The sequence below is a fragment of the Hesperophylax consimilis genome, chromosome 16, assembly GCF_061612785.1.
Source record: "Hesperophylax consimilis isolate HC1 chromosome 16, BYU_Hcon_1.0, whole genome shotgun sequence".
Lineage (NCBI taxonomy): Eukaryota > Metazoa > Arthropoda > Insecta > Trichoptera > Limnephilidae > Hesperophylax > Hesperophylax consimilis.
The window spans coordinates 13,876,424-13,900,608 of NC_142851.1; the positions used below are offsets into that span (position 1 = coordinate 13,876,424).

Sequence of the window (24,185 nt, forward strand, 5' to 3'; positions counted from 1 at the left end):
GTTTATATTTTAATTACGATAATATATTGTTATTTTTGTAAATTGTACGTTGTGTGATATAGTATATTTTAATACATCTAACAACCAGATTTTTCATGTTATACAAAAACTATAAAGTATACTGCCTTATAAATCTTCATCAATAGATCACGTAAATGGCAAACAATAGTAAAATAGTCAATTAAATAATTGAGTTGTTGTCTTATTTTTAATAAGACTGGATTAAATAGAATATTATGTTAAAGGTGTCATGTTGTAGGTATTTGTTGTTTTCAGAAAAAAGGAGGTGTATTTTATAATATATTATAATAAAACAAATAAAAAACTTTATTCCACTTAATTTTATTTTGACCGTAACCGGTTTCAGCTCGTCAAAGCCATCTTCAGACTGGTTTATTTGTTTTATTATAATATATTATAATGGAATTCCACCACGAATTATCGGTCTCAAAAATAGATGTATTTTATAAATTCAATTAAATTTTGATCAAATTATTACTGTTACAAACCTTGGACATATTTGGACGCCGGCGAGCTACGTAGCTTTTATTAGATTTCAAGATTTTTAAAAAATATTTAGGGCTTTACTATTAAACTTGTTTTATATTTTAAACAACTGATAAATGACAATTAATGTAGAGGCTAGAGCAGAGCTTCCCAAAGTGGTCTATATGGACCCCCAGGGGTCGATATCGGCTTGCTGGGGATCTATGTCAACGAGAAAAAAATTTGGGGGTCCACGAGATTCAAATGGGGGTACATACGAGCGGACCCCCATTTACCTCAACTCAATATTTAGGAGTTCCGTAAATGACACAATACTCCTAACACAAATAACACACTTTACGAGAATATAATAGACTGAGAAATTACTTATTTGATATTTGTATATTTATATATAAATAGAGTCTACGTTCCTTTTCTCGTCAGAATTAATATATTGAACCAAAACATTGCACATTGGAAGCCGCGAATTTTCCTAGTTCCCCAACTTGTTTTTGAAAAACGTCCAGGGTAATAATGACGTTCAACATTTAGATGTACTTCACACAGACTTCAAAACTAAGTTTGAGGACATTTTGACTGTGGAAATGGAATATTGAAGAATCGGATATCATATGACAAGAAGAACTGATCGGAATAAGCGCTAACAAAGAACTTAAGGGGCAGTTCTGTAGGGCCAGCTACAGAAAGAAATTCCCGTTGCTTATCCTGCTCCATTTTCAGTTGGTGTAATAACTCACAAGGTCGCCCCTGTCTGCACAATGCAAAAACAGAGGAGCTATATCGCCACCTGGTTGTAGGGCAGGCAAGGGAAGGGAATCTTTTTACGAAAAAAAAATGATTATCACATGGGACGTTAATAGTTTTAGGACAGGCAGGGGGTCTACGGAAAAAAATATTTGGCAAGTGAAGTGGGCAAAAAAGTTTGGGAAACTCTGGGCTAGAGTAACGAATCTGACATGTTTAGGAAAAATGTACCTAAGTAATAAATAATACAAAAATTCAGGGGGGCTCTTGGCAATATGTATTATACATAATACATACATTATTTTTCATTGTTCATTTTGTTCATCTAATTTGTAAAGCACTGTGTTTATCATCTATTTTTAGTTATTGTTGCTAAGTTATTGCAATAATATTATTATTGTCTCCTTGTTATATTGTAATACTAGCTGAAATTTACTCCGCGTTGCTTGGAGACTTCTCTACTTTCTTTAAATATAATATGCATGTATTATATACATATTTTAACCTTCCGGAAGAAATTCTCAACATGATAGTGGAAACCCTAAACTCAAAATCCATTGCGTAGTTTAGAAGAACTAAGAGCACAAACAGACAGACGTGGATAACGTCTTTGTTTTATAATATCTGTAATATACCTGCGGTTTGATAGTCTCAGATAAAAAAATAACAGATTTATTAAAAAAGAGATAGCAAAATAATAATCAAAAACTTTCACAACCTACTACTTCTCTTATATTTTGTAATCGTGATAACATATTATATTATTGGTTTTTCCCAGAGCTTCGGTTCTGTAAAGTTAAATAATATTTATAACAGCTGATAATAGATGTGATGATTATTTTAATGGATGCGATTTTGCAGGTGCTTTGGCAAAAACAAAACTGAACAACAATAAATATTTCCCATAGATGAAAGTGGATGATAATATAATATGAATATAACACAGTGTTTCCCGCTGAAAGTACTTTAGCATGGTTAATCATTTGAAATAGATTGTTGCTTGTGTAGTAGTGTAGGTACTGGATGTATCAAAAAAATATTTAATTTAACAGTATTTCGGTTTTTATTGGGACTTTGAAGAATTAAACAAAAAAATGATCACCGGAGACCAAACTTTCATTTGCATTTTTTACTCCAAATAATGTCAGGAATCACTGGTTAAAGTAAGTCAAGTATGTTCCTACCACCAGTAGGAAGTGGTGGGGGCGAAGAATGTGGAAAATTTGTTATGACTCTCACAAAGACAAGGAAAGCGCCGGAGGGTAATATTTTTTACATGGTTTTCCAATTATTGGGGAGGGTGAAGAGAGTGAAAATGTGTTGTAACTGCCACAAAGCACGGAAAAGAGCCGCAGACGATACCTATGTGATCTTTGGGGAATCTGTGTGGAGGGTCGTTTTGAGAGGAAGGAGTGAACATGGGTCTTGAAGAGACCTTCATGATAGCTTTTTGTTTGACAAGCCCCCAAAGGGCACACAAACTCCAACGGCTCGGAGGGCTTTGAAGCAGAGAATGGACGGTTATCTCGAGAGTATTTCCTCCTGGGGTAAAAATAATCTCGTTGAATATAATGTTTCAAAGACCCAATCCTGTCTGATTACGTCTAAAAGGGATCCAAATGATAATCTAGTCTCCTTCAACGGAAGCAATCTTCCGAACAGGCCTTCCATTGATATGCTTGGTGTAACTATAAGTGACCAGCTCAGGTACGGGGGCTCCATCGAAGCTAGAGTAAAGTTGGCCTCTCAGAAGCTGGGCGTACTGTACAGGGCCCGCAGATACTTTAATAGTACACAACTGCTCACCCTGTACAAATCGCAAGTGCGCCCTACTGTCGAATTTGGCAGCCATCTCTGGTCTGGAGCCCCAAAATACCTGAAAAAAACCCTTGACTCTGTGCAGAAACGGGCGGTCCGTTTGATAGATTCCCCAATCTTAACAAACGGACTGCAATCTTTAGAGCACAGGCGTCAGGTAGGTATGCTGTCCTTGTTCTATCGGTATTACAATGGAAGATGCTCTGAGGAACTAGCGTCATTGATCCCTTCGGCACCGGTGCGTAGTCGGGATACACGCCAAACGCGCGCCCAACATTTGTACACAGTTGACACTTGTCACATGAGAACGGGTCGCTTCTACGATTCGTTCTTAAGTTCAACAGCTCGGCTGTGGAACAAACTGCCGGCCTCTGTGTTTCCTCCCTCCTACAACATGGGACTCTTCAAGACCCATGTTCACTCCTTCCTCTCCACAAAAAGACCCTCCACACAGCATCCCCAAAGATGACATAGGCCCTGAGGGAAATTATTTTCTTCAGGGCCTCCTGTGTGGAGTAAATATATATAAAAAAAAAAAAAAACACCTTCCATAACCGAGATGTTGAACATAAGAACGAGTCGTAGAAACAACCCGTTTTCATGTGACAAATGTTAACCGTGTACAAATTTTGACAGTTGATACAACGTAGTTATAGCATTGACAAGGGGAGGGGGAGTGGTTCAACATACTCAAATTTAGGAATAAGCCACGAGAAAACCGAAATCGTGTTTTGAAGCTTAAAATATTTGGGCTTAAAAATGACATTTCAGCATATTACATTGTCGTCATTTAGAAGTTCCCTCGTGGATTGGTATGGATATCAACATTGCCCATGTATAGTAAAAATTTGGGCAGTGGATGTATGCAACACTGCTCCCGCGCTGTACCGACCCGTCTATGGGTGCCAATTAGGGTTGCCAGATGTCCGGTTTTGGACCGGACAGTACAGTTTTTTGAACGGCTGTCCGGTCTAGAAAATTTTTGAAAACCGGACAATAGAATGTCCGTTTTGTTTTTAAATACGCGACATATAGGTATACCTCAAGAGATAATTTACAGAGCAAAAGCCGTGAACGATTCTGGCGGGTGGTAGCAAGACTTGCTCAAATCTGTTAAAAATGGTACCTACAATATGTGTGCAGTGTTCCCGTCTCCAATGCCTTCGTAGAAAGAGTTTTTAGTGTAAAGGGTAATGTATGGACTGACGAAAGAAATCTACTAGGTGTGAATACCCTAATAACCGAATTATGTGTTTTCTTCAATTTAAATGTCAGTTGCACTGAATTTAAAGATACAATTTCAGGCAATAAACGATTATTTAAATATAAAGTGCCAAATATGCTAAAAAGTGATTTATTGCTTAGCAATGGTAATAATAAATATAAGTTTAAAAAAATTTCTGTTTGTTTTAGTCAAAATCAAAGGGGTTTATCAAAGGACCCTTTGATTTTACAAATTGTTCAAAATTTCAATCAACCCTAGTGCCAATAGAAATATATGGAACAGAGATCTCTCGGTATCGCGATTTCTTACTGCACCCGAGTTATTCCGGGAATGAAAATAAAAGGCAACAAAACAATTTTCCACCCAAACATTATAGGTATTCTTTAATTTGTAATCCGGTTAGAGGTGGTTCACGCAACCCATTAAAAAAATGTCCGAGATTAAAATAATTATCAGATATAGTTGTCGCAACGTAGAAGAAAATATCGTACCATGTTATTTAGATTTATAAATACACAATAATTTGATAATATTTTGTTAGGTACTAGTTCCAAAATCCAGAGTTTAAAAAAATTAACAAAAGATACTTTGCAACATGCTAGATAAATCATTTTTAAGCGTTTGATAGATACCACTAATTCTAAGATTTTAATCAGATTAAACCATCCATTGAATCAAGAATCATGCCTTGACATTATCTGTCAAGTTGTGGAAAGTTTTATCTCATGAAATTTTCACATCATCATCATCAGTTCAAAGCGGTAGATCATGCATACATGACCGGTTGGTTTTAATATTGTGATTATTTAAAAAAAACACACATTTTTGGACACCACACAATAATTTTTTTTTCGAATATAGCAAATTATGTACTTTGGGGTGTGACATTATATAAAACAATGCATAATTATTCATTTAATGCTAGCCGTAAGTACCATTTCTTCATCAATAGCTTCGTCCAGACGGCCCATACAATGCGCGAGAGCCGTTCCCGTCTAGAAAGTAAGTTAATAAATACTTGAACATTAATGGGAAGGCCCGGACACCTTATTGTAGTCACAATTGACACACATCAAACACCTTATTTTGCCCCTTTGACAGTCTAATTATTTATTTTTTAGCTGTGAATGGTTCATGTGCTTTGTATAGAGTGTTTGGACGAAGCTAATGAAACTAAAATATCTGCCGTTTTGCAACTAAGTTTATGTGTAATATTTTCCATTTTCAAATGTTAAAACATGAATATCGTAGTATCGGATTTTTGGACTTGTTTCTGTCTTGAAATAATTATGAATGAAAGAAGTGTTCTGGTAGCTTGTCCATAAGTTTTGTTTAATTATCGACAACATGAAAACAACCTTGTTTTCGTGCTGTCGATATTATGTATCAACAGGAGTTCAGCACTTTTCCACCATGTAGTTGCCACGAATATCGAGCAAAAAAAAAAATTTTAAAAGCGTTTTGAGGTTCTAAAAATTCTACTATCAGACTGAATATTTGTGAACATGCTTATTTATAACTTGCTGGTTGCTGTGGCTCAGTCTGCCTGTGCAGATAGAGAAACAATAGCGCATGTTGCTTTTACATCCAACAGATGGTGCTGTTTACAAAAAAAGCATGTTTATCCAAGCCATCTCTTGGTGTTTAAAAAAAAAAACACATGTATATTCGAATGCAATGTTATGTCAAAATTTCAAAGCAATCATTGAAGAAATTTCAGACATTTAAGATTTTGAAAGAAACAAACATTTATATTTTTATTTGTAAAGTGTTATGAGTTGCCCATATCCTCCATTAATCAAGTATCCCTACGACTGCAAATCATAGAGGATACACCATCACATCGATTATGCAGCAATATAGTGTAAAATATGCCTTGGTCACGTGCAATCAGAAGGATCACCTTATATGGTGATCAACGGAACAGCAACAAGCGCTAATGCAAAAATCATGCCCATAAAAGGAAACAGGAGGGGAACGGGAAGAGCAAGACGGGCACTGGAGATGGAGAACTCCTCACTTCAGCGCGGAGAGCCGTGGATTTCAGGTGGGAGAACAGACAAGCCGCCATCTGCTGTGTGGATGGTTATTAACCGCACATAGTGGCAAGACCGAAAGCTGTTTTACTCCAAACCCTGGAGAATTGAATGAAGCGATGACATCACGAGAGAAACAACACAAACTTCTCACATAGCAGTAAGCGCTTTTAAATATATGGTACCTCTAACAAAAGTAAAGAAACAGAGCCAGTAACTTCTAGTGTGCAGTTGTTCCATACAATAGTTTTAAGCTAATTTAGTAATATTAAGCATAACCTTGTTGCCAAATAAATGGTATATCACAGTTTAACTGAATAAAGTGTTTTTCATTTTGATGGTTTCTTGAGAGATGGCCCGAACCCCAGATCTCTGAGATCCCAATCCTGACAAGATCGCCAATAAACGATTAAAGTATAAATTATTTTTTTATTTAACAATAGACGAGGCGTTAAACATTCAAAAAGTTCATGATGATAAAAGTATCATACAAAGGTAACGATACCTATTTAAAAATAATAGTTGCTGATTTGGGTTTATGGGAACATCTCAACATTTCGTGGTTTTACCTAGCTGAAAATGCTGAACAAAAGAAGCAAAATATTATTAAAAAATTCACCCAATTTGAACTCTTCATACGAAATTGCCAAATCTATTGATACATGCATGTTTTCTAAATTAGAATATTTTCTGTAACTTGTTGTATAGGTACATTTAATGATCCTATATGTTGAATTCTTCTATGAATAATTAGAAGTTACTGTGTAATCGAGGCCATTATTGTCTGTAAGGGAAAATGAATGCAAGGAGTTAGGAATGAAAACACAAAGTGACTTAAATTCTCTACATACAAAGGTTCTCAACTTTTTTGTAATTTTGACGTAGGACTTTTTAGCTTAATTTTCATACCTAATGACTTCTAACAAGAATCTTATAAGAATTATACCTGGTATTTTTTTTTAGTTCTCATTGACAGATAAGCACTAATCTAGCAAAACCAATTTGTCCTACGACCAGGATATTTTTTTTTTCATCCATGGTTGTAAATTTGAAATATGAATACGAAAAATACCTATTCATTAATAATTTTTAAAAATTCACAATATTTATTGGAAGCAACCAAATTTGCTTTGCGGTCAACCAATGCACTACACATCTACGCACAGTAGCGGTGCCCTCCTTTATTTCTACCTACATAGCAATTGTATAACTTTCATTGGTTCCGATTTCCGGTTTCAATAGTCGGTGCAATTTGATCATAACTCGGCGGTGATTGACTTCCATGCAATATCTCCCATTGTTTATACTGTCTACGGTAACAGTCAAAAGAAAAATGAGCAAATTATTAATGAATTCCAATAAAACGCTTGTGTAAAGGTTTCCAACATTTTGGAAACGATAACCTTTAATTTGCACTCGGGCTACCCGATTTTGGCTGCACTAACTGATACTGTGCTAAGTGTGAATTTTGTTGCGTGGGACAATTAATTTTTCCAACAGGTCAATGGAATAAATAAAACAGCGTTCACAATTATCTAAGTTCATTTTTTTAATACACGTAAGATTACACATACCTTATTTTATAACTATTTTTTTAATATATTTATAATATATATTCGTATTTAACATACACTCAGTGGTCTATAAATAATTGTGACACAAATTCATATTATGGATAACATTTTAAAGATCTTTAACACATCACGCTTATTAACACCCAATTGTAGTGACACTCATGTCTCTCTGGACAAGAGATTCCTTAGTATACTGATTGACTCGTGTCCTTCACAACTGCACTGTTTGATGATGACAGACTATGAAATTACATAAACCCTCCGTGAGTGCGCCACATGGATACAAGCAGACTTCTATTAATTTATATGGCACGGGCATTGGAGGGGTCCCTAGTCCGTAGTCCGTACGTCGTTTCAATGTTACTAAATAAATACATTTACATTCAATGTAACTTGTAATGTGTGACTGTTAATAAAGCAATTTGTTATTATAAAGTAGAGTGATAAAATAAATATTATTCATTTTAAACACACAGGATAACAACTTCTTGAAAACGTGCAGCAAACGCAAAGCCAAAGTGACAAACAAAAGGTTCTTTTCTTCGATATGCGACTATGTATGAATGCATTATATTGCTAAAGATGAATGCAACGATAAACACCTGTTAATAATTTTGTCACAGGCTTTTGACCTTACCAATGTTTTTAACTTTACTTTATAGGTATTAATTTTTTTGCAAAATGGTAACACTTTTGATTATTAAATGACGATGAATGATTTTTTCTTCATACATTTCTGGCTTTCACCCTGAGAAAGTGAATTGAAATATTTATTTTATTTAAATAGGCATTTTTAAAGATTGGAGTCAAGTTCAGACTAAGAAAAGATGAGATGTTGGAGGCAATTTTAGATAAGGCTTGATAGAAGAAAAGATATTTGTTTAGAGAGGAACAACCTAAAAATAAATATTTGATCTAAAGTTCCCACTTCTAGACTACAGAAAGTAAAATCTGAGAAATCAAGCACGGGAATTTTAAAAAAGGGAAAAGGAACAGAACAATATCCAATTTTCATTAGAATAAGTAAGGAAATTTCTTTTTTGAAAAAATGGGGGAATTGTTTAAATCACAGTTTTAATGGGATAGTCCTTTTGAGGCAACATAGAAATCTTAAAATAATAAACACGGTAATTGTAAGGAATAATTAAATTCAAAAAAGAAAGTTCAATTACTGCAATTATAACATTACAGTTTCACAATCTAGAATGATTTAATTTTAACTTCTGTTCTTAGATTTCATTGCAATTTGGATTTGCGTTTCCATGCATTTCATTATTTTCAAGACTAGAAATGAATTATTGATATAAGAAAAATTCAAACAAAACAATAAATTACCTATTACATGATTCAAGTGATAAGAAGTTTTTTGGCACAAATTTATAACAATAACCATCAACAGAGACAATATATAAAAATAACATGTTTAGTTTTATATTCAAAACTTGATCTAGGCTGCGCTAAATAATAACAATACAATATACAAGAGAACCTGGCAACTGTTGGTTGTAAGGTTGGTGAATTGTTACAACACACACAACTAGAAGATTCACAGAAAATCAATAAAAGAACAAGTAAGGGTGGTTCATATTCAATATAGTTATCTACTTGATTAAGTTTGTGCAAAGTTCTACAGTAGTTAGCAAAATTATGTTACATTTATAATGTTTAATTAAATTTGTGTGTTGCATTCTAAACATGAGATTCACATCAAAATATACCTGACTTAAATTGTTTCAAATATTAACATTCTTTTGCAATTATTTTTGTGCGATTTTATGCGTTTTCCATATATTGCATATTGGCAACCATCTTACTTTGATAACATTCAGAGTGATATAATATTATGCTATTAATCTATCATTTCTTTATTAAAAAATAAAATAACAACTGTAAATAATTCCTAGAAGGGGAAAGAGTTTTGAACTATGTCTCTCTACGCAATGTTTTTTGTTTTCTATTAGTTGGACTGATGGCAGTTATGGATGCCGATGTTCGCCCATTACGACAAAGAAACGGTTCCACGAAGATGAGTGACCGCCCGCGCCGTTATTCACCAAATGTATATCACTATCACGCACACAGATGCAAATATGATCATTCATTGCTGAAATAAACTTTAAAATATTATTCTAATTAAATTCTGCCAGATACTACAGTAATTTAGCATTTCATGGTAATGGTGCCCACTGCCCGTGACCTTTATGCTTTAAATTCCGTCCGCCTTATGCCTCAGTCACATACAGTTACAGCCGGCTACTACAGTAAAGTAATACATTACAGGACTGCTTTAAATCTGTTCCTATGATAAAACAATACGGAATTTAGCTAATTTACTGCGGAGTTAAATATGTAGTTTTATACGTTTAGAAATTCATTTCAATCAAAGCATTCACTTTTAACTAAATTATAGCCGCTTTTGGTGATTTTTAGTCACAAATAACCCTCGAAATTCTTCATATTATGCAGTTAAAAGTGACAAATGATTAATTTAAATATAAATAAATGCAGAAAGTAATTGAATTGATAACAATGCGAATGTTGCACTGGAGGATTGATTGCAAAATGATAATTGAAAATATGCATTACATAGATTTAGCAGACTGGTTGGTTCGGGGATTGCATATCCAATAGATAGAATTCCAGATCTCTTCCTCAGTCAGGTGTCAGGTGGCCAAGCATTAATTTATACTGGAGTCTTTTGTACGCAAAAACTGTACGCTATAACATATATAGTATAGAAGCATGGAATAAAGAAGACGCTAGAAATGCCTTCCATATAGATTCAAATGGAAACCATTGTCGGCCCTGATTTAGTACATTTTGATTCTACCCTTTAAGCACGCGCTCTGTCTGTCTTACACTTGCCAGTCATTGTATATCGCCATCCAATTTGAATTTCATAATGATGGTGAAATACAGTACTACATAATGAAATGAAAGCAAGTCATTTCTTGTGTTCTTCTTTATTCTATGCATAGAAGCCACTCGCTAGTGAGAATATAAACATTATATATTTGATAAGGGACCAATGAATAATTACAGGCAATAGCGGTTGGTTGGTTTGTTTGTACTATGCAATGTTAAACACCGTAGACGCGGGAACCAGTTGTATGTGCGATTGGCTCTGCCTGCTTGCTAAGGTACATTAGTAGCTTGACCTACAGTGTTTAACACTCTATGGCGCTACCTCTCCGTTGCAGACTATCTCACTGGAACTGTGACAATAGTTTGCCTATGCAACAGTTACACAAATTCAGCGGCAATATTTAATATCTAATATAATTAATATTTTGTATTGGAAACATCAACATTTCTTTATAAATAGGTATCCATAATTTCATTACTCTTAATGTAAATATATTTGGTTAACTTAAAATGTAAAACATTACAATTCTCGTATTATGTTACATATTACAATGTTTTATAGACAAAAGCACATATCTCTCTTTATCTCAATTGCAAAAAACAAGCTTCATTGTGTTAGAACCGTACATATATATGCATACATACATACACAAGTCAGTGAATACACTAACACTATTGAAGAAGCCTCGGAATCGTGGGTAGTTACTGCGAAATACCCAACATTCGCAATACGTAATTGTGGACACAAACAAGTTTAACACGGAACATCCAACTATTCAATGAAGGACACCACCAAACAAAGCATCAAGCGTTCCTTCCTTTCAATCCATGCCCAAACTGTTACATACCATCACACCACACTGGTTATCTATTGCATCTACTTGTGATGTTTGTTGCAAATAAATAAAAACAGCACTTTCTATCAATATGAAAGAAACTCCATTTGAAGTGATTTAGAGATCTCTTCACCGCGGTGATTGAGACAAATAAAAGTCGCCTATAGCTAAATATGTACCACACGCTTGTACGGGCGCTTTGAGCCAAATCGTTGTGAACGCTTCAGCTAACAAAGTGTACTCTAACCTATATCCAGTGGAAAGCTATTCTGTTAGTCAAACTCACTTCGTATCCTCAAATGGATTATTCAAAATATATATTTAGTTCATTTGATAGTTGGGCGCGCCCAATGCTCCACACGCTAGTCCATTTGCTTTCCTACATATAAGAAAACATCTAAAGCATCGTTAACAATAAACACCTAATATTATTTGATAAGGGATTTGTGAGAATTATTTGATAAAAAGGTATCCATATATGGCACTAAATGACTGAAATCAAATAATTATTTAAAATATTGGCAAACCTACAACGAATTCAAAACTATTAGAATATTCTAACAAGGAACTAAACAATTGTGTTAACATCTTCATTGCCCGTATGGCGGTAAAGGCCCTAACAAGCAATGCTCTTTGTTCATTACAAATTACCATATTAAGTATAGATAATTTAATAATAGACGAATATTCCTAATTCAGAGATAAATTCAATACGGACTTCAACACCTGTCCACTGAAATGTCCTAGGCCAAACATTGGTGATGATTATTCAAAGACATTAAATACGAATTCTGAATATCACAATATTAACAACTAATACATAACTTGTCAGGTGGGACAACAGAACACCAAAGCGGTAAACAAACTGCTACTAGTTAAGTTATGTACAGGTATATGTGGCCATTTTAGTGGCTGCAATCGTGCTCGTCTTTTTTTTACAGAGTTTGTGGCCAAAAAGTGAGAAGATTCGGTGATCGGATATCAATTTAGACAATCGGCTCTTTACGCTTGTGCGTATTCTTTATCCTTTGCTTGCGGCAAGTTTTGACACAATGTATGTGTTTTAGTGAAACTTCGTGAATCCTTCGTGAATCCACGACCGCCGCGTAGATAAGGTTAAGTTCCAGGAAATCCCGCCTGCGTCACCCAACCACCTCAAATAAAACAGAAGAAGTCATTTACAACACTCAAGGTCGATTGCTTTAGATGCACTACCGTAACTGTACCAACTAAAGATTCTTCTGTTACATAGTATTTACTCGCAGCAAGTTGAGAAAAAAAGCATTGCACATTATTAAAACCAGAATATCAAACTTTTTTTGGATGAACAAGATTCTCCAGCTTTTTAGTGATATAATATTCATAACAAAAGTTAATACATCGTTAAAAATATATATATATATATATATATATAATATATTGTAATAATGATTAATCGAAGAAACAAATTTCAATATTGCACAGTTTTGCCACCCAAAATATATTAGTTTTAAAGTATTTTATACATATAGGAGCGATTATGCCTTTGTGACAATTTTACCCAATATTTATCTTATATTAAAAAAATATTAATTAACATATAATTAACTAAACATAGGTAATTCTTTGGCTTAGTGAAAGTAGTGAAATAAAACAAATGCTTTTTAACTACAATCTTAATGACTTAGGTTTTAAAATATTAGCATTCGAGATGGCGGTAGATAGTATTCCAAATAATTATTTTAAGAGAAAACATTCTCTGAATACTTTATAAATTATCAGAAAAAATCTATATAAATTTCTAACCTATAGTACAAATGAATATAATGCATAATTATTTTTCCTATGGTCTTATAACAATCCACTTGTAAAAAACAGTGAGATAAGCAATACTGAACTAAAAATGTCAAAAAAAGTGTAAAATTTGACATTTTGGTTTAAAAGATCTAAAATCAGATCAGCTGGTGATATAAATACTTGAGGCTTAAACCAATACTATCAGAGGATTGTAAAAGATATGAGATTTCAAAAAACATATAACAAAATAATGCATCAATTATGATAAAACATTCAGTACACTCTATATATCTCAAGGGATAGACGTAACCTGGGCGTAAAGATTGACAATAAATAAATGACACAAATCTCAGTTGAACAATTTAACACTTCTAGGCATAAAATATACATATTGTTCTAATTTGATTCAATTCAAAAATTTGAAAACAGCCGTGTTGCCCGTCTTTGTATTGAGCCAACATTTCGGACAGCCTTGCAGTGTTCATCTTCAGGGTAAACGTTGGTAATCGTTGGCTGCAAGACTGCCGGGAAACTTGACCCAAGAAGTAGAAAGCACAAACACGGCCCAGCAACAACAGATTGGTCTGTGAACATCTTACATCCTATCCCAATTTGAACCTATTGTATTGTACGAGGATGGAAGAGTAAAAAGACAAGATATAATATGTATTCTGTTATTTGACTACAACTATAGGATTCCTCTCCATATAAATAGGTTTCTTTGTTCAACTTTACAACTATTTTGACTAGATAAATAAATTGGCATTATGTCACATCTTTCAGAATATAATATGAACTAATAGCAATAATACTATTATATAGCAATAATAGTATTATTGCTATATGAACTAATAGCAATAATACTATTGGCAATAATATTGTGTCTCCGGGCAATCATACTTATAATTTACTAGAATTAATCTTAAAATATGTTAGCACAAAACCAAATATTATATATTTATTTTTTGTGAGATTAATCACATTTTAACAACATTTCGAAACAAAACTGCAAGCGACGGCACTAAATAAATATAATAATAATTTAACATATTGTAAAAAATGTTGCCCTGAGAAATGATTTTTCATAAAATAAAAAAAACAATGTGAATGATTTGGCAAAAATAAGGAGGGGCTATAATATATAAATTTCACCTATTTCACTTCCTAAATTCTTAGTAGGAAGCCTCTAATTTCTATATGCATTGTTTGCCAAGGAATTTTGTATGTTCTGCCATTTTCATCATAAATAACATTGAGAAATAACAAACAAAAAAATAGAACGCTGCAACTCAAATTTAAAGTGAGAAGGGGAATGAAGATGTTGCAAAGTAACTAGCTATTCAAATCTAGTTAATGGACATAATTAAAGCCATTTCAATTATTGTGAATGGGGGACTCTCACCAGGATGGAAACAGGAGTCACGACTTAACAACCAATGATAACCCTGGCTTATCGGAGACCGCCCCTGTATCAATAGGCAATAATATAGCAGCTTCAGTAGTCCAATAAATCTATTAAAATGGCAGAACACGCAAACGATCCCCCAACTAAAAGATGACATTATAAATAGCATATGTTAGAAAAACAAAGTCCTATTCCCACGAGTGTTGGATCTTTGTCTCCCCTCGCCCTCACCCTAGATCACCTTACTTACAATTAATGTGGTAATCATTTACTATTGAATTCTTTGCATGCAGAATTCCACCCAATAATAATGTAAAATTAGAACATATTTCATATAGACCTCCTCTATGTTTCTCCTTGCATTCTTTGGACACTTCCGCAACAAACTGCCCAAACTCTGGCAATTCTAATTACTAAATGGGGTTTTTTTCATCCATATTTACAAAAATGGATCTTACTCAACTAGGTTATACTTTAAAACAAAAGTGAAGTTCATTGACTGATAATATATACTTTACGTATTCAAAAAAATACCCAAGAAATGATAATACAATAAAGATTCATAAAAGAAGATAAATTAAATCTTAACTAATCATCACATTTAAATATAATATGTTTATATTATAATAATCGAGAAAGATCGCAAGAATGGAATAAACAAAGTGTACAAAATACATAGCGCTTTTAGAGAAACAATACACAATAATACTAGGTCTGAGATTACCATCAAATAAATATTACTCTTCAATGTTGACCTTCTAACGATAATCGCCCACAAATAAACAGTACTGTCATTTAACTAAAAAAAAAACCAAATCACCAGATCAGAAAGATATTTGCAAATTTACAAAAATGACGTTGGACGCTGGGTTTTAGCGATGTACGTATAAAATGTATGTATTTACGGAAAAACTATGACATAGCCTCGCAAGCAAACCATATTACAATTATGCTTTGCCAGCGGATCTAGATTCTGTTTCCTATGACCCAGAAGGTGCCGGGCGGACCTTACAATTTCCTGGTGGAATTTTTTTTGCCGTGATGGGGTAAAGTAACGAATTGGAACGTTAAACCCAATTTATCGACACGCACTGAATATCGATTAACAAAATGCCAAAGGCTGACAGCTGGATAAGATTTATGCTGGCAGTTCATGGCAGGCAGAGCCACGGGAAGGTTGGAACGATAGTTCACCGGGAACGGAAATTATGAAATCAAATAAGTACATAATACTTTTAACAACGTACCACGAACGGGCAAATTCTCAGGATACTTCTTTATGGTCCTTAGCTTACATCTTTAAGATGATATAATATGAGATTCATTTTATATATTCATATTTGTTTTGATTTTTGTTCATAAAATAATAAAATCTCAAGATTAGACAAATAATTAATTAGAGATGTGGCATTTCATATTTTAAAATACGTTGCTTATTTGGTGCCAGAAAATACTATTTACGAAGTATATTAGATTATCTATTTAACTCTGTGGTTTCGGTTATGCAGTATTGCTTATTTGCCAACAATTTTATCAGACATTCATTTAACCACTCTCCGCACCGTTCAATTTAGATACATAATAAAATATGTAACTACTTGGCAATTATCGTGGAAATATCTCCCCGGAACCTTTGAGACAGTAAAGTGCGAACGAGTGATGAGTGTCACTCGTTCGCTTACTTGGTATGGCGCTGAGTGTACTCAGACCCAGTGCGAAACACGAAGAAGTAAGCTATTAAGTAGAAAGATAGATCCAAGCGTGAGATGGTGTCAGTGGAACTCTCCAGAAGGGCTTAGGCCTGGGGCGCTTTATCGGGTGTGCCCCGGGGGGGGCAGAAGTCTTTGTTCACAAATGAAAATCCTTTAAATTCATCCTGCAACACAAAAATACAAGTTACTTTTATTCTAGTACTTAAATAGTTAAACGCAGAAAGGGGTTTTCAAAACTCCTTTTTGTCTAACAATCAATTTCATTTCAGATTGTTTGGCAGAAAGGTTTGATAACGTAATGAGGAAACAAATAAATACCTGGTTAATGCAGCGCAGCACATCAGCGGACACAGGAGTTAGGACCGGCTCCTCCTTGGTGAATTCCGCATCGAAGTTCAATGCGTCCTTCTTGTTTTTCTGCAAACATTATCATTTACATCAACATCTTGCCAGATAAAAATAACTTCATCAACACCAAACTCATAAAATTCATTGGCTCTGCCTCTTTGATAGTCCATGCAGTTGGTCGTAGTTCAGTGACAGTCGACAAGCTTACGTGAAAAATCTCCCTTTATTTCTATTATCTACGGTTGGCACATTATGATGTCGTGGTGACTGTAATTTTGGATAACTTTCTGCAATAAGTGCATTCGTGTCATTGTTGTATGTTAAGGTGGCCATAGGCTATCTTTTTGCCTGCACAAATTGAAACACATTACAAGAAGGTTTGGAAAAGAAGCATGGTTTAAGGACGGTAGGCTGGTCGAGTCTTCCAACATATTTCCTTCAATTGGGATGAACAAAATATTAAGTACAGTATTCCTCACTAATCCACTGGTCGATTATCCGACAACTTCTAAAATATGCTGTTATTTTGAAAGAACAAAACTAAGCTCTATAATTCGCCGGTATTCGTATGACAAATTCAGTAGTCAGCCGTGTGCCTAGACTCGAGCGCCAAGCTTTGTACACTGACGAGTAGGGTTGTACAAGACGGGTTGGGTTAGCTTACTCTTACACACTCAGTTACTACAGCACCGTCTACGCTCTCACTGATCATTTTACCAGTCAACATTGTTATTATTGTTTTAGGACATTTCGGTTAGTCCTAGTTTGGTGTATTATAGCAACTGTCGCATGTGTTTCTGTGCATTTGGTTGAACCGCCTTTTTCGTTTGAATAAATTTACAAAATGGAGTTTTCTCACAAACATTAACGTGACATCTTAACTTTCAGCCGTAGCCATAGGAATTATAAAAGAGACCATCGGTTAAGTGAAAGACGATTTAAGATATATGCTGAAGATTAATTACACATCTGCCCTGATGATGGACACTGCAATGCTGTCTGAAACGTTGGCTAAAGAAGGAGGTAGCGCAACACGGAATAATACCCCAAAAACAAATCACTGTGTTACTTTTGGCTGTGAAAATCTCAAATCATATATGCTGAAGAGTCTGTAACTTACGATCTTTGGTTTGAAGGGTGGGCGCACCTTGCGCTGTTCCAGCAGCTCCCACTCCATGTCCCGGAAGAAGGCGTGGTTGCGAATGGCCGCCTCGCCAGTCAGGTTGGCCCCGCCTCCCGCCGCACAGCCCAGGCGCCGGGCTGGGTTTTTCGTCATGAAGCCTGAACAGACCAACAAAAGTTACTCAATATAATTGTTCAGTAGCATTTGAAGAACTACTGGAAGTCGTACTATGTGTAATAATGATACAGTTTAGGCATACACCTTATATTATTAAAGGTGAAAGGTCTCATATATCAGAATGTGACTATTGCAAATTCCTAGCTGCCTTTTTACTGATGACGGCAGAGTATTTCACGCTGAGATATGTACATATTTGAAATATGTAGGAAGTCAAGAACAAACAACATTTTCTAAAACAATGTAAAAAAATTCTAGGTGTTAAAGTCAAATAATGTTATCCACATAAAACATCCCAATAATAATAACCAATAAATAAAAACGCCATTATTTGACTAACTCTCGAATGACTGGAATGTTTTTCGTATATAATCTATTTGACTTTAAAGGCCTAGAATTATTTGAATGTTTTTGGTAGATGACGTTGCTTTAACCCCTCCGAAAATCGCCATGTAAGCACTTTAACTGTCTTTAACGAAATGACATTTTACGAAAACTTTTTGTTATTACCGCTTCACAATTAAAGCTCTATAAATGAAACATTTCTGAACGTAGCCGAATAGTAAAAACTGTTTTAGAAAAGTTACAAAATAAGCTTTCAAATTATTATATTACAAATAAATATTAGCATTTTTAAATATTAAAATTTAGAACGCAAACATTAAAAATAGGTTAAAAATGACTCACGTCATGTTTTTAGGTGAAAATGGTACTAAAATCACAGATTATGTAAACAAAAATATTTATTCTATTGTATATATGTGTAATAAACACTTTTATCACCTCATTTTTTTATCATTTCATATAAAAATATTTTATAAAAATTTAATATGTGAAGCGCGCGGCGCTACCGGCAGACATTTTGCGCGGGTAAAAATGTTGTGTCAATTATGCGACTGTCAGCAGATTCCTGTTTTGTATTTCCATAGACAACTTGGTAGTGATGTGTAGCTTGATCTATAATCGACCTTTTAGTTTTTGTTTGAGGGATGTAACTAAAATAATAACGGAGTAAGAACGATTTCTATGGAGAGACACGCGTTGACGTGTAAACACGCTTATTGTACTTGACTGCTGTCGTATTTTTAACGCATATATCTACTTACGTTGCTGAGGGGTTAAGCCCTCGAATTTCTGAAGATCATGCTCTCCGTATTACTACCGGTGCGGGTGCACCTCGTGGTTCTGTGCATTTAAACCTTTGTGAAAACCTATGCACCGGGCATAGGTGATCTTTCTCTACTTCTTATGCATTTTGTCAACTGATGGGTTAAATCACCGCCATCTTTTATTAATACAGGCCATGTTGTAGAACAGTGTTCCGCAAAGCGTGTGGTGTACCGTGGTCATCAGTTGGTGTGCCGCGGAAAAAAATCAAGGTATTGTGAAAATAATAAGAAAGCAAATGGGAGCAGATGAGAGATAATATCAGTCCCTTCTGTTTCATACAGAATTACGATGGCTTTCTCGCGGAAAAGTTCTATTTCGGATTTATGAGCTAAAAAATGAGTCCCAGACGTTTTTAGAGGCCCAGGGTTCAGATTTTGCTTCTGTGTTTAAAAAAAAAGAATGGGTAGTAAAACTTGCGGATATCTGGCGGACATATTCGATCATTTAAATAAGCTCAACAGAAAAATGCAAGGCAGGAATTATCATATTTTAACGTCTTCGAACAAAATTGAAAGCTTTCGCGCTAAGTTGGTATTATGGATCAGCCACGCTGTCAATGGTATTAATGAATTGTTTCCAAATGTCATGACTGCCGATTCAGAAACAAAGTGCAGGCTTTGATAGTGAAATACTTGGAGATATTAGCAGAAAAAATTAACTGTTATTTTCATAAGTGTGACCTACAACCTATGGACTGGGTACGAAATCCACTCTCGGATAACATTTCCCCTGGACACGTACCGATAAACGAGCAGGAAGAATTCATAGAGTTAAAAACTGATCGGACATTAAAACTAAAAAATTTCAAAGTAGAGCAAGCACATTTTTAGCTGCATATAAAAAATGAGTATCCACTGCTTTCAAAGCATGCTGTTAAAATATATATATCCATTTGCCAAAAATACTTATGCTAATTGGGATTTTCAACTCTCACTACTATTAAATCTAAAAAAAAGAGAATGCCTAAGGATGATCAATGAAAAAATGAGAGCAGCCTTATCAACGATTGCTCCAAATTTTGATCTCCTGTGCTCAGTTGAACAGGCTCACATTTCTCACTAAACATCTTTTTATATGTATTAGGTATATTCATTTTAGTAATAAATAAACATTGCTTTTTTCTTTGGTGTACCTCTAAAATTATTTGTTTGATAGGTGTACCTTGAACACAAAAAGTTTGCGGAACACTGCTGTAGAAAATGAACTGAAAATTAAAGGGACCTGTTTTGCTTTTTATTTCACTGGGTTAGTATATATAGTAGTTTAGGTTAGTAGCAGGGATTAGTACCAAACTAGTCTCAAAAAGAGGTCTCTTTAACTGTCAGTTAATTTTCTACAGCACGGCCTGTATTAATAAAGATGGCGGTGATTAAATATATCACAGGAAATGCTGTTTACTTGTAGTGTTTGTTTTTTATGTCAAACTCCAGTAGGATCAATAGATTAGCGAACTTGGGGGTCTCTAGAACAGCCTAATCGATAACTTGACAATATCGTTATTGTTTTTGGATCAACATTCCTAAATGTCAAATGGCTATGTCAAAATAGAAATAAATAAACAATATTGAATTTAAATACTCACTTTAATATACATTGGCAGTCCATATGTACTTTTTGACACCAAAAAGGGAGTTAATTGATTAATGGGATCTTTTGCCTGATTTCACGATAAGGTAGTAAATGAGTTTTTGTTTTTAAATTTAAAATAAATTAATCATTTCTTCTCTCCAAATAAGAATCCAATAAGCTTTAAATTGGTTTATATTAGTAGAATAGATCACATGTTGTGGAAGTTTGTTCGATGCATCCACTACTCTATATGCAAGGAAGTGTTTCCTAGGATCGGATTTTTTTGAGTGTCCGTGGAGATTTATATTTTTGTTGGTAATGAAGATTTCTTGGATGTTAGAGCAACTATAATTATATTCCGAACAAATTTCTGATTGAATTGATTGCTTATACTATGTCTTTCAATTCTATGAGCTTCGTTACTCTGCCTCCGTTCATTAATATGCCAGTAATTTAATAGTAATGAAAGTACTTAATTACTCAAAAAGTTAGTGTGTATTGACAGTTGACCGAAGCTCAATTACAGCCAAAATCCTGTGCTTATTTTGTCTAGTGGCTGTCGGAATCATATGCTGACCTTGCTCACAAATACCGGCGACTGGCCTAACAACCACACAGGCCTAACAACCAACGGCCTAATAACCATAGATTGACGTGTTTAGTCAATATCGTATTGATATAGAGTTTTATCGATGGACACCCAGATGAACCATGATATTCAAAGTGTGGTTATCGTGGTGTATAAATGAAAGATCTCCCCAACTCAGGTATAGCGTTTATTGATAAGTTGAAAGCTGATTTACAATCGCAATATTTCACGTTTATTATGCACAATACTATGGAATGCTCGCGAAACTGGGTCAAAGTTTCCGTAGTACGGTAGGTAGTAGTGGCCGCCGATAGTAAAGACTGAATACTAATAATGCTGCTCGCTGCGTCGGGCTTATTTACACTGTTCGGCCGGTGGCAACAGCAGGTAGTGAATTGCAACTAAATTCGAGGCACTCGCTCAGTCTGGGCCTTTCGCGAAATTTCAGCGGCGCGGCAATTATGCCTAGGCGGTAGACTCGAACCTTCTGGCGAGTTCTCGTAACATTCCAGACTGATTTGCGATAGTATTGTCGCCGATAGACAAGTAGGTGCTTGTAGCAAGTAGGTTGCTTTGTTTTGATTTCGATCCCGGCTGCGTAGCTCGGGAGTAGGTACTAAGTAGGTCGAGCGGTTTATTATTAATTATTCAATGGATTCTTCTCGACGCTACAAAAGAAACAAATGATATAAGTATAATTTACTACTTATTATGGCTATTTGTTAAAAGTGGAACTATCAAATCCAACAAAGAAAAAGTCAGTATCAGGTTGTTATCATAAATAATAGAAACAATGGAAATGGGCCATGAACTATTATTATTACGAAACCGCATACACTATTGTCACCAACTGTTTAACACATACTACTGCAAATCGCTTTTACGCCTTCTTTTCTATCTGAACACCAAATCTGTAACTTTTATTGGCTCCGCTGCTTTGATAATCCGCGCAGTTTGGTCGGAGCTCGGTGACATTTTGCACACTTCATTGCCATATTCCCTCTGTTTCTATTATCTATGGTTGTCATCATAATAAACATTTGAAGGAATCACCGACCTTTGAGTATAGAAACAGCTTCCTTGGACAGCCACACGGGGTAGAGGACATCATCGTGCAGGATGGACTCAAAGAGGTCATCTTCATTATCGGCCTCAAACGGAGGCTGGCCAGCCATCATCTCATACATGAGGACTCCCAGTGCCCACCAGTCCACGGAGGGGCCGTACTCTAGCTCTTGGAGTATCTGGGAATAAGAACATACATCACTGAGAATACATCACATGTCGACAGGTAATGTCCCGATTTACAGGCAATTTGCCGGTTCGTAATTTAACATGCATTATTTCATCAATTATGCCGAGTGACACTTGGAAAAAAAAACCGTGTCAAGTGTGTTAAATCGATTTGTGGATGCTTTCCACTATGAAAACTTTTTAGTTTGAAGAAAGCAAAGTGACTAAAGCAACTGCTAAAATAGTAGTTTTCTGAAAATTAAACATAGACACTAAAAAAACATCTTTTCATGCGGTACCTTAGTACGGTCACACTGTCGTTAAGTTCAAAATTAATAATTTAATTTTTATTAAAAATATAATGTGTAAATACCTCAGGTGCTATGTAATCTGGAGTGCCACAGAAAGTGGTTGTCGTAATACCATCTGAAAATTAAGAAAAGATATCATGTTAGTAGGGACGAGATATTAATCATCGAAACAAAAGATTGGTATGTGTCGTCATTTTTCTTTTTAAAATCATCAATGACGACCCTGCACTACATATTTTATCTACCCTCGTGTAGAACAAACATTCGAAAAAATTCCCCAATTTCTCGTATATATGCACAATATAATACAAAATTTTACAGCATTGACATTTTTGATAATAACCTAAAGAAATATCGATATGAAGTAATGCGTACGATCGATTATTAATATGAGAGTATGGAATGTATCGGGAGCATCTCCTATCCTCTTCCTATTTTCCTCTTCCTCTCCCCTTCCTTTACCACCAAATTAATTTTAAGATATTAAAACTTCATTTCCAATGAACTTCAACATAATAAACTTCTGTGGCTTGACTTCAGTTAACTTGTTTATTTATATCTTCTTCTTCTTCTTCTTCTTCGATGGCGCTACAGCCCATATCGAGCTTTGGCCTCCTGCAACAGTCGCCTCCAACTCCTCCTGTCCTCAGCGGCTGACTTCCAGTTTGTCACCTGGAGAAGCTGTGCTGCATCCCCTCTTACCTCATCTTCCCACCTCAGTCTGGGTCTTCCCACTTTTCTCTTTCCACCTGGGTGACCAGTCAGAATTCTTTTTGGGACGCGTGTATCCGGCATTCTCTGTACATGACCAGCCCATCTCAGCCTGAGGAGTCTCATGTGTGCAGAGATGCTAGGGGCCTTATATATATCGTACAATTCTCTATTGTGCCGGATACGCCACTGTTCGTCCTCTTTCACCGGCCCACATATTCTTCTCAGCACCTTTCTTTCAAAAGTATCCAGCATTTCAGCCATCTTTACTGTCAGTGTCAGCGCCTCACATCCATATGCCAATACAGTTCTTACAATGGTCTTATATATGGTTATTTTGGTTTTTCTGTGGACACTACGTGACTTAAACACTGGCACCAAAGAGAAGTATGTTTTGTTGGCTGCTGTGATTCTTCTTCTGATTTCTGCTGGATCCTCATTGTTCTCTGTCAGGCT

General features: G+C 35.1%; 1 protein-coding gene across 3 annotated transcripts in view; it reads right to left on the reverse strand.

Annotated features, from left to right (window-relative positions):
• Positions 1 to 13,251: 13,251 nt before the first annotated feature.
• Positions 13,252 to 24,185, reverse strand: part of Pkc98E (Protein kinase C) — a 44,346-nt gene continuing 33,412 nt past the window's right edge. For 2 of the 3 annotated variants that reach the window (XM_089640932.1, XM_089640934.1), the window contains 5 exons: positions 23,081 to 23,133; positions 22,532 to 22,718; positions 17,967 to 18,127; positions 16,817 to 16,915; positions 13,252 to 16,662 (listed from right to left, as the gene is read on the reverse strand). In XM_089640932.1, the coding sequence (XP_089497058.1) occupies positions 16,582 to 16,662; positions 16,817 to 16,915; positions 17,967 to 18,127; positions 22,532 to 22,718; positions 23,081 to 23,133 (581 nt within the window). In that variant the 3' untranslated portion in view covers positions 13,252 to 16,581. Of the gene's footprint in view, positions 16,663 to 16,816; positions 16,916 to 17,966; positions 18,128 to 22,523; positions 22,719 to 23,080; positions 23,134 to 24,185 lie in introns of those variants that run through there. The other variant, XM_089640933.1, reaches the window with a different exon arrangement.